Here is a 12,201-nt window from a genome sequence, read left to right on the forward strand (position 1 = left end):
GCTACACCACCAGCAAACACAAGATAAGCACTCACTATGAGCTTACCATTAAACAAAGTTTTCACAACTTTAACAACGCTACGATAATTAACACAGCACAAGAGTTAACCCAACACTAAGCAAGTTACAATATCAACACAAATGACTTCACAAATTTTATTAAAAAGAGAGTAGTTAACAAGTGGCAAACAGCATAATTTTAACAGTAACTGACCAATAGGAAGCAATTAAAACTAAAGTTTGCTTACCACCACAGCTCGACCAGACACCACACTAAAAAGAGAGAACGACACCAACCACGAAGTGGTGCGCATAACTGTCACATCGGTTTGGGTAAAAATAATTGTAAATAGAAAAGAGGAAAACATAAAATAATATAAATCATCTTCAACATCAACTTATTCGACTTTATGATTAACATTGAAAGTTTTTTACGTTATCCAACGTGGAAAGTAACCGTTCACACATCTTTTGGTCAACTTTTAAAATAATGTGTGTTTCATTCATTTTTTTCTCTCTGTTAATAATATTTATAAAATCATAGAATGTGATTTGACATGGAAAGAATTCCAGTTCAACCATTGTTTATCCAGAAGTTTGCTACCCAGCACAGAAACACCGTTGACGTTTCTATAGTTACTTGCTCCCTTTTTATATTTGTATATTTTGTGAAAACGCAATCCTATGACTATTTGAACTTATTATCTTTAAGCTTTTATTTAAGGTGTTTTCATTTACCACAACTCGAAGGAAAGCTTAAAAAAAGATATATTTAAAATGTCTAGCTCATTTGCATATAAACTCATATGGTTGAATCACCGGGTCAGCAAGCATTGAAAATGGCACAAGGAATCATGTTGAACAACCTGTTTTAATGTTTGCAGATTTGAGTTGGTCGGAACCTACTACTATCTATTTGGACCTGCGTTCGAAATTCGCGCAACCACCATCTGCATCACTGGTTAGTAGATTACATTGTTCAACATGATGTTTGCGGAATAAACTTCGAAAACTGAATGAAAGCAATTTTGGGCTGAAACCGAATCTGACCTCAGATTTTTTCTATGACGCTACCATATTTTGAAGATCTGATAACAATAATTTGTTACATTTGACAAACGTAGAAGGTTTGACGTTGTGTTTATTACATTTACACACAGTGCTGCATCCAGTAATTGTGCCATGGTTTGCGTATACACCTGAAATACACCCAGCAACTAAAGTTTGATAGACCTACCAATTTGTTTTTGACACAAAATTAGGAACAAAGATGTAGTGACAAACTAAAAGAGAAGCTGAAAGCATAACTGAGCACCCTCTGTTTTGCATTAAATCACAAAAATGGAAGCAAATCTGTTGCCAGACACTTTAGAAAGTAAGTTAAGAATCCCAGCAGTAGACGACTGTTGTTGCATTTGAGACGATTTTGTCACAGTACTGTGCTAGTCCTATCTAGTGGTCTTGAAGGCTAATAAAATATTACATTCCATTCTTACCTTTAATTAACTGCTGTGATTAAAGCAACAACTTAGTGAGGGAGATTTATACTTGGCACAAGTCTGCGAGTGCTCACTTATGCAACGAACAACACAGTAAATATCAAGTTCGATGCAACTAGGTCATATATCACTTGGCTGGTATGACTGAGTCTATTTGTTTGATTGGGATGCCAAATTACTTGCTCGTGTGGTCAAAAGCAATATGTTATTTGTTTAGAGCTACGAAGAAAAAAATAGTAAAGGCACTTCTGGAAGCCATGAACGTACCATGAGTGAAGCGAGCCAGAGGTTAGCGCTTTGCTTTATCTAAGTTTTTGATCATGCAATTAAAAGCTGTTGTGTATGTTTTGTACAAGCAACATGTTTTTTAACAGCGTCAATAGATCCACTGGAAAAGGTGCAATAAAGTAAACATTTTAGTAAAATATGTGGTTTCTTGGCTAAAGATAAACATAGTCATAAAATATCAACGACGTCTAATCTTCTATTTAAATCGGTTGGTGGCATACATTAGATCATTAACACCTTTTAATCAAAGTTGTTGGTTGACATAACTAAAGCTAGACCAGAGAAAAAATGTACATATTTTTGCAATCAACAGCAAAGTATTATTCAGAACACTTAAAATAAGTTTCAGTGGCTGTGTGTTGTGTAATAATGTATCGAGAACGTGAACATAACTTAAGCCACAACTACTGGTGCAAGTTGTCTTTAAAGTATGCCCATGGTTTTACAACATATTGTCGTGCAAATTCCATTGTATAAAATTTAGTTGGAGAAAAAGAGTTTTGAATTTTAAGCTGCAAGTATATGATGCCTACGCCCTACGGTCTGACATTCGATCTGAATTAGATCTTACCACTTCCTCTTATGATGCTGCATGCATTGACAACTTCCATTGTAACAGTTTAAACGATGTCGCCACTGCAACATACGTGTCATCGGATAGTGATGGGGATGGCTTTGAGGAATGGAAAACAATAAGAAGGAGGTGAAGTATCCCTTCAACTGATGCTTGTTTTAATGCATTTGGATTCAAATGTGTGGCTGTCAAAAACTCACCCCATTCTTTCAATGCCAGCTTTTGTCATGGAACGTACAATCTAGCGCATCAAAATTATCTTTGTTTGTTTACAAACACCAAAAATTAATGTCCAATTACTAAGTCAGAACATGACACAAGTTATACAGCATTACAGCATAATTATTATGATACAAGTTATTTAGCATAATCAACATGATTCAAGTTACACATCATACGCAACATGATACAAGTCATACAGCATGATCAACATGATACAAGTCATGCAACACGATCAACATTATACAAGTCATACTGCAAGATCAATATGCTGCAAGTTATACAGCATAATTAACTTGATACATGTGTAATGTTGATTCTTTTTCTTCGTTTGAACTTTGGGCTCTGCCTTATGCCACGCCCTTGAGCAGTGATGGTGACTCGGGCTAAATATTTGGGAAGGTGTAGTATTGATTGGTCACCTAGTTCATGCAACCCATGCTAACTGTTTGGCGCATGATAGATGTTGCAATTGCTGATTGTGTATCCTGCGGCATGTTCTTTTTGCCGCAATCACAGCTTATAAATGGTGCCATTCCCCACTTGTGCATGATGGAGCGGAATAGTCGGATGCCAGAAAGTAGGTAATTGAGACGCATTTAGGCCTTTCTCGGCAAAAGCATTCCGATTGGATGGGGACCGGTGTCCAGTGACTTGGACCGGACTGGTGTCCGGGACCGGTAAGATGAAACTATGGAGTCTTGAGTTCCTCTCCACTCCAAATTTCAAGAGTGGTCCATCTTAAGTAGCTGCATTGACGGATCAGTGTTCAGCAATTTATATCAGGAGTAGTACAGATGTGCGTATGAGTGTCTCGATTTTACTTGCCGTAGTTGCTCTCTTGCTGACCATGTCAATTATGTTGTATGACCTGTATTATGTTGATTAGGTTGTATTACTTGTATTATGTTGATCATGCGGTATAACTTGTATTGCAAGATTGTTCGAGCACAACGGTTCATACTTTCATCACTTGCCAAAAGACAAATTTTGTGGGAAACCCCTAGAAGGGTACTAACACAAAAAAAAAGGCGAACCATTGGAAGGCTAATTGGCCAACATAATGTATTAGTCAATTCCTCTACAAAAGATGTTGGGCGAACCCTATGACACTTCCTCACATACACCAGTTAAAAACCTCTGTCCAAGAGAGATGGACAAAAATACTCAATGAAATTGATTCTGCTGTAACGGAATCTATTTCTAAAAATCCTGTGAAGCTTTTATACACTTGTCGCTTTTGATGTATCGGAACTTAAAAAAAATCTAATTTATTCTTTAGCAGCAATATTGTGTGACTCGACACTATTACAGACACAAACGATTGGTCAGTTTCGATGACGATCTCTTGCAATATCATATTGCTGGCTACACCTAGAATGTCATTTTAAATCATTGGACTTCCATACTGAGCATTTCCAGCCATTCAAGCAAAATGTTTTTTTAATCTTCATCCTTTTCCTGGCTTGAAAACTTATTCGATCTGTCTCAACCACAACACCATTCCTAAGATCTGGCAGAAGGCCAGCGTGATTGCCCTACCCAAACCGAAAAAAAACGTTGGACGACCCCAAGAACTATTGTCCCATTTCTGTCCTCTATATCCCCTACAAGATTCTTGAACGGCTCATTATGACACGCCTTGAACCAGTCATTGTCCCGTAACTCCCCATAGAACTAGCTGGCTTCTGTTGCGGGCATTGTACAACTGACCAAACAACTAAGTTGACCAATGCCACGGCCTACTAGAACGCGACCAAAGATGTTGCTATTTGGGAAAATTTCTAAGAGTCTTAATTGTTACAATCATAGCCATGACAAACCTGTCTTTTTCCCACTTACAGAAGTATGTAAAATAAGCAATATTTGCATCTAGACATATTTTTGGCTTGTTTTTCTGGAGATTAGATATCAGGCCTCGAAATTCACGGCGGACATGTCCGCCGTCTCAGCATGTGATGTCCGCGGGAAGTACCCTCTAGATCGGTCATATTTGTCCGCCAGAAATAACACAAGAACTAGCGATACAAATCGTCATTACATAGCACGAACAATTATTGTTGCGAGAATGCAATTTCCCTCGCATTCTAGCGCGTATCTAGAAAATGTGAATACTGTATCCCTTAACTTCCATTCAAGTAGGAAAACTTTTGATTTTTACGTTGCTTCAACGATTGATGACATTGAATCATCGTAATAAAGGTGAATTCTTTGCTAAGAATCGATGGGAGTACCGGTACTTCTACACTAATCATGCGCAACTTAGTTCAAGTTTTATAAATGGCACAATGTCTGGCTTTGATCTCCGAGTAATATCGATAAGGAAAGGTTGGTTACAAAATTAGAAATACGAGTAGGCTATTACAGCAAGATGCAGCAAAATTTGTTAAGTTTTGGTATTACAGTAAGAAAACGCCCCAAAAAAATTCACTTTCGCTCACATGACACGCAAAAATAAACCTAAAAAAAGCCTAGTGATACAGCACAGTGATACAGATACAACACAGCAGAAAATAGTAGCATTAGTGTACAGTAGAAGTTTTCCGACTTGTGCCCAGAGCATTGTGACGCAAGAAGCCACACGACCTCGTTCGGTGGAAGTTAATCAGTTAGGCAGCGTATTAAGCAGCTACACGGCGCTTTGACTCTTCAAGCGCACATTGTTGGTCTGATGAAAGCCTTTCAGAGTAACTTCGCAGAAATTTAAAGCCTTCTAAACCGTATAGCTATAGAACAGTTCTCAAATGGCGAAAAAATATCAAGATAAAGTGATTAAGCATGACAAATGACGTTAAAACTGGTGTGTCCGCCGTGAGACTTAATTTGTCCGCCGAGATAGCTGCTCAGACCGGACACGTTTGTCCGCCGTCAACAAAAACGAATTTCGAGGCCTGGATATGTATGTTAAGCACAATTTATGCAATAATAATGTCAAATATGTAAAACTTTTCAACTGCATCTTGGAGGTAGTTTCTAAGTCTCATCATAAAGTCGTTAGGTTTTTTGTATAGCAGGATCTTTCGCCAAAAGACATTATTTTACTTGCAAAATTAAACTTGGCGAAAAACAAAACAAACTAAAATTTAAATTGACACATCAAATGAACATCTTTCAACATAGAATCAACAAAAAATCCATGATATTTTAAATGGAACATGCAATGGCACCAAACGATACTACATCCAGGGTGCAGTTGAAAAGTCTTTCATATACATTATTATTGCGTAAAGTGTGCTCAACGTACATACCTAATCTCTGGTTAAACAAGCCAAACATATGTCTAGGTGCAAATATTGCTTATTTTACTTATTTCTGGAAATGGGAATATGACAGGTTTGTCATGGCTATGATTGTAACAATTCAGACTCTTAAAAATTTCCTTAAATAGCAACATATTTGGCCGTGTTCTAGTAGGTCATGCCAATGCCATAGAAAATAGTTTCGTGACAGGCAATAAAGCTAGTGTTATATTTGTAGATCTAACGACTGCTTATGACTCAGTGTGGCACCAGGGCTTAGTGCTTAAACTCTGACAAAAGATTCTTGACAAACAACTTGTTCGCTTTCTTGCTGACGTTAAAACAAACCGCACATTTATACTGAAAACCAGTGATGAGCAATCCAGCTACCCTTGTTGTCTAAAGAATGACGTTCCACAAGGATCTTGCTTAGCACCCATGTTATTCAATATTTCCATTAGCGATATTTTCCAGACAAACTCCACAGAGTACAGCTAGTTGCAGATGATTTGGCCCTACTACATACAAGCAAAAACTGGATTAAGGTAGAGGATGTACTTAATAAGAATATGAATCTAATCTCTTGATATCTAAAGAACTGGACACTGAAACTCAGCACAGCTAAAACCACCACCACACTTTTCCACCTCAACAACAAGGAACCTGGCTGTCAGCTACGAGCTCCTCTGAACGGAACCCTTATCCGACACGAACCCTGCTCTGCAGTCTATATACCTGGGAGTGACCCTGGATCGGTAACTCACGTATAAAACACCGACTCAGTTCGTGCCAAAGCATCAGCAAGAAACCAGTTCTCGGATGCCTAGTTGGGTCAACTTGGGGATCCAAAACCCCAATACTGGTTGGTTGGTTTTGAATCTTTATCCTCGGACTGACAAAGCCTTGATAAGTTTATTCCTGGTAGTTTCGCATACTTGTAGAGGCTAAATAGCCAATATTGATGCAGGGACGGTTACTGAGATTGGCAGAGTAAAGTTTCTGATTGTTGAAGTGTTGTTGCTGGGGAATTATTCCATTCACTGCGTGCCGCTGAATTGAAAGCAGTCCTGAAATGCGTTGCTCAAGCGCATACCCTGAGAGCCGAACCAACGCTGCATGATCTTGAGCCGGGCACATATACACTAACTTAATGGAGCGGAAATTTGCACTGCGCACTAGTGCTCTACCACTTGTGTACACTGTACGGTACACTCGGTACAGTGCTGCCGAATATGCTTCTCCAGTCTGGTGTTGCGGCACACATGCACGAAAGGTAGATATCACCCTTAACAACACCATGCGCATAATCACTGGATGCTTGCATCTAACCCCCACAGGCTTATTACCAGTGCTTTCAGACATCGCCCCAACAAAACTACGCAGAGAGAACTCCACCATACAGTTAGCGTTAAAAGCAGATATGTCAATGATCGCCATCTGCTCCACACTGTAGTCCTTGATGCACAACAGTTCACACGTCAACGCCTGCCTTTCAGGCACCCTTTTTCTTGACACATTGTAGCAATTCATGAAGGCTTCAACGTTATTTAGTCATGGAGAGATTACTAGGAAAACATTTCAGGGCCCGATCAGCTTTGTCACAACAGACATTAAAGTACCACCTGGCTCATACCTGCAAAGAAAAGAATGGGTGGCTTTAAATCGCCTTTGTAGTGATGTTGTTCGGTTCAAACACAACATCATCATCATAATCCATCGTCGGTTTGTTCCCCACTAGTGGGGTTGGTCGATTGTTTCCGCGCAGCAATTGTTTTAATCCCTTTTCTCCATTTCACCCTGTCCCTTGCATCTTCCTCCTTCAGTCCAACTTTTTTAAATTCATCCTTCACTTGTTGTTTCCACGTTCTTCTTGGACGACCGCGTTTCCTCTTCCCATCCACCTTTAGATGTAGTGCCTTTCTAAGAAAACTTCCTTCCTCCCTCCTTATCACATGTCCATACCATCTTACTCCATTTGCCCTTGCCATTTGGTCTATGGTCTCTCTCATCTCTAGCATATCCAATAATTCTTCAGTCCTTTTTTCCCTTCTCGTTTTCACCCCACACATTGCTCTCACCATTGACCTTTCCGTTCTTCTCAGGATTGCCAGTTCACTCTCACTCAATACCCATGTCTCGCTACCATATAGCATTGCAGGCCGCACACAGCTCCGATATACTTTTCCTTTCATCCTTAGTGAAAATTTTCTGCCATACAACATTTCCCCACATTCCCTGAACTTTGCCCAGCCCAATCTTGTCCTTGTTGTCACCGCTGCTTCACATCCACCACTTCTATCTATCCGATCACCCAGATAACAGAAGTCTGTCACTGTTTCGATGCCATGGCAGAACTCATCATCATGGCCTTCCACTTCATTCCTTCCTTTACTGCATTTCCCACAAACAAAACACTTCGCCAATCTTGTTGCGGCTCTCTTGACATTAGCACATCTTGCATATACCCACTTTCCACATTCCTTGCATTGCATTGAATTTCTCATCACTCTCTTGCCACATATTCCACAGGGATCTACTTTGCTCTCAACAACTGTTCCTTCTGCTCCACTCACCATCACTTTTGTTTTTTCAAGGTTCACCTTCATACCCTTGGTTTCAAATGCTTCTTTCCATTTCTCAAACTTTCTCTCCAGTCCCTCCATACTATTACTTGTCAAGACCAGGTCGTCTGCATACAAAATTTCACTCAATAAGCCCTCCCTCACTCCTTCAGTTACAACGTCAACCACAATAGCAAATATCAGAGGTGACAAAACTGATCCTTGGTGTACACCAACTTTCACAAAAAACTCGTTTGAATAATTTGATCCAACTTTCACTTTTGTTCTTGCATCCTCATACATAGACACCACAGCTCTCACTAATACCTCCGTTATACCTCTTTTCCTCATTGCCCACTCCATCACTTTCCTTGGTACTCTGTCAAATGCCTTTTTTAAGTCGACGAAACACATATATAGTTTTCTCTGCTTCTCTCGGTATTCCTCCTGCATTCTTCTCAATATAAACAGAGCATCCATCCACTGTACCTTTTCCTGGCATAAATCCAAACTGCATATCATTTAATTTCACCAATGTTCTCAACCTCTTTTCTAGTATTCGCTCCACAATTTTCATTCCATGCTCTAGTAGTTTTACACCTCTATATGCACTGCAACTTCTCACATCCCCTTTTCTCTTGAACAGTGGAACAACAGTACTATGCTTCCACTCCTCCGACATTCCCTCTCCATCTAATACCCTTTGGCTAAGTTGTAGCATTACTTCAATTCCCAACTCTCCACTTGCTTTTATCATCTCTACGCTCACTTCTGATGGACTGGCTGCTTTATGCAGTTTCATTTGCCCCATTGCCTCCACCACTTCATCACGAGTCACCTTTCCCACTGGACCCTCCACCAGATCAACCTCTGTCATATGATCCCATACATTCTCCTTATTCATAACATTTTCCATATGTTCCTTCCACACTTCTCCTCTGCTTTCCGGGCTGAAATGCAACTTCCCATCTCCACTTTTTATACATCTTCCCCCTACAATATCTTTCCCATCCTTTTTCATTTGCTTTATGAGTCTGAATACTTTGTTTTGGCTTTCCACCATTTTATTAAGTTCCTCCTCAGCACCATTCTTCATAGCTCTTGCAACAACCCTCTTTGCCTTCTTTTTCATATTCTTATACTTCTTTTTATTCTGTTCTGACCCATTTTTGCGCCACTGCTTGTATGCATCTCTTTTCTGTGAAATCGCATGCTTCACCTCTTCATCCCACCACCATGTGTCTCCACGATCCCTCCTCACTTTCTTTTTCCCACATACTTTATCACATGCTGCTAGGACACCTTTCTGAAATGAAGCCCACAAGTCCTGCGCACTTATGTTTACCAGCTCTTTTGCTCTTTTCACAAACTTAATTCTCGTTTCTTTTTCCTCCAGTTTCCACACATTTCTCACAAAAACTCGTTCTTTCTTCACAATTTTCTTCACTTTTTTCATATTTAAGTCTCCTACTACTAGTCTATGCTGCAACTCCCATGGAATTACTTTCACATTCTTCAAGTACTTTCTCTGTTCCTGCCCAACCACAATAAAATCAATTTCCGACTCATGTCCTCCTGAGCCATACGCGCCAACTTCCGGGGGGGCCGGGGGCGGCGCCCCCCGTAAATTTATGGTTGATGGTCAACAAAAATGGTTATTACAAGTGGTGTTTCAAAGATAAAACACTTTGCGAAAGAGATTTAGATCATTTAAACCAGTGGTTCCCAACCTTTTGGTTGTCACGTACCCCTTTAGACAAATTATTAATTCTGCGAACCCCTACCTAAATTTTGCCTCAACTACTGTACTGTGTCATATTGTATTGCCGCTATGACTCCTGCGGCAAATATCAGGTTATACAGTTGCTCAAATAAGAAAATGAATTGTTCCAGAAATGTCAGCAGTATTTGAATATTAAGGTGACCCAAAGTGCCATGCCGAAACTTTTTCAACGTAAGCAAATTTAATGAGACGGCTGTTGTTGCCTTTCCTGAACTAAACGACTAAACTGTGGTTGAGTTTTTGACAATGCAACACGCATGTCATCTTCAACGTCCAGGCGATTTCGATGTTTAGTTTTTATTGTAACAAGAGCTGAGAATCCTCCCTCGCAAAGGTTAAGTGGTTATGAATGGTAACAAAACAATAGTCGCTTGCTTTGCCAAGAATGGGTAGGTTTGCAGTTGTGAGCATCAAAATTCTTCGACAGTTTTTGAATGAAATTCAATGCGTAATAACTCTTTTAATCTCAAATCAATTAGGTCATCTTTACTGAGATCGTCATCGCTGATGTTGTTCAAGTCAAAAAGAAAAGGATTTCGAATCCATGTTTCAACTTCGTTCGGCAGGTGTTCTAAATTAAAATAACGTCGAAATGAGATTTGCAGGGTTTCCAAGTGTGCGCAAAAATTTTTTCTCATAGAGATCAAAAGAGTACATTCTCTTTGAGTTTCATCCATCAAAATAAGATCTTCTAACATTGGAAAGTTAGTGTAATTACCTGCTTCCAATCTGCGTTTTCAAACCGGCAACTTGGCTAAAAACGCCTTCAGTTTTTCAGGTGCCTCAATTATTGTCACACCTGGTCCTTGATTATGCCATGCAATGCCATGATTAACATTTTTAATATGACCCAAAATATCGGCTAAGTTGGCCATGCCGTATAGAAAACTTTTACTCTCAAATAATTTTGAGAGTGGACTTCCTTTCGCTTTCAAAAGAGTTGATACCTCATTTTTTAGCTGCTGCAGTCGTTTTAAAACTTCTTCTGTAGATAACAAACGCACCTCAAAATGATATAAAAGTACTTTGTAATCTGACCCTACTTCTTGACTGAGCGCTTTAAAAGTACGGTGTACTTGACACATTTGCATTTAAACAGAAAAATGAAAGTAAAAAGATCGCTTTTTTTTTCTCCAAAATTCATCAAGGTAATCACGGACCCCCAAATGCTTTCTCACGGACCCCCAAGGGGTCCGCGAACCCCAGGTTGGAAACCACTGATTTAAACGGACTTAAAGATTGCCGAAAGCGAAAAACAGCCTACGTTGCTCTTGCTCGCAAAACAGCAACTGATCGCATGGCTTTCTCATACAGTATGGAAATTTCAAAGTAGATGGTAGAGTAACTTACGCTGCTGGAATAGTCACGTAACTATTCACTGCAATATTAAGTAAACCAGCTAAATTAGACGCGCTATTTTTAACGAGGTCTTCCCACTGTGAGATTAATTATGATTCAACAGAACGCATTGTTTTGTTCGCAATGTGTGAGAATTAAATCGAAAACCGATAAAAGAAAAGGTGTTTAATAGTCTTGGTCGCAGATATTGCCTGCATTAACGACGTCTATTACCGCTATTATCACCTAGCTAACCTGACATCATTGTTTTATGCGGCCGCTAAGGTTTGACATCGACTTCAACGATCATGGAATGTTACGTAATGAGAACGATTATAATATTCTACACACAAAAATAAAAAAATTGATTTCTCAAAACCAGGGAGTCGAAACGTTTGATTTTTCCGGTTCGGGTCCGGTTCTGGTTCAAAGATTGTTTCAAAATTTGGTTCAGTTCCGGTTTGGGTTCGATAAAACTTAAGAGTTCCGGTTTAGCTCCGGTTCAACAACAATGATTTGTGGTACGGGTACGGTTCGGTTTCGACTAAAATAGTCTCAACACCGGTTTTATAAGTTCCGGTTCGGGTCCGATAAAATTAGGCCTAGGCCTACTATTGAAATCCAACACTGGTCAAAAAATTCCTCTCCAAAGCATCGATGATAGTGGATCGTGTGTTACGGAATAAGCTATAGTTCATCC

The 12,201-nt window shown here is 39.5% G+C and overlaps 1 protein-coding gene across 1 annotated transcript in view; it reads left to right on the top strand.

The window, feature by feature from the left end:
• LOC145767190 (dynein axonemal assembly factor 8-like) overlaps positions 1-12,201 on the top strand; it is a 164,841-nt gene that overhangs the window by 62,209 nt on the left and 90,431 nt on the right. The window contains exons 9-11 of the mRNA XM_082578967.1: positions 885-961; positions 1,717-1,787; positions 2,407-2,490. Coding sequence (XP_082435093.1) covers positions 885-961; positions 1,717-1,787; positions 2,407-2,490 — 232 coding nt within the window. The remainder of the gene's footprint in view (positions 1-884; positions 962-1,716; positions 1,788-2,406; positions 2,491-12,201) is intronic.

Source organism: Aplidium turbinatum, chromosome 3 (assembly GCF_918807975.1).
Source record: "Aplidium turbinatum chromosome 3, kaAplTurb1.1, whole genome shotgun sequence".
Lineage (NCBI taxonomy): Eukaryota > Metazoa > Chordata > Ascidiacea > Aplousobranchia > Polyclinidae > Aplidium > Aplidium turbinatum.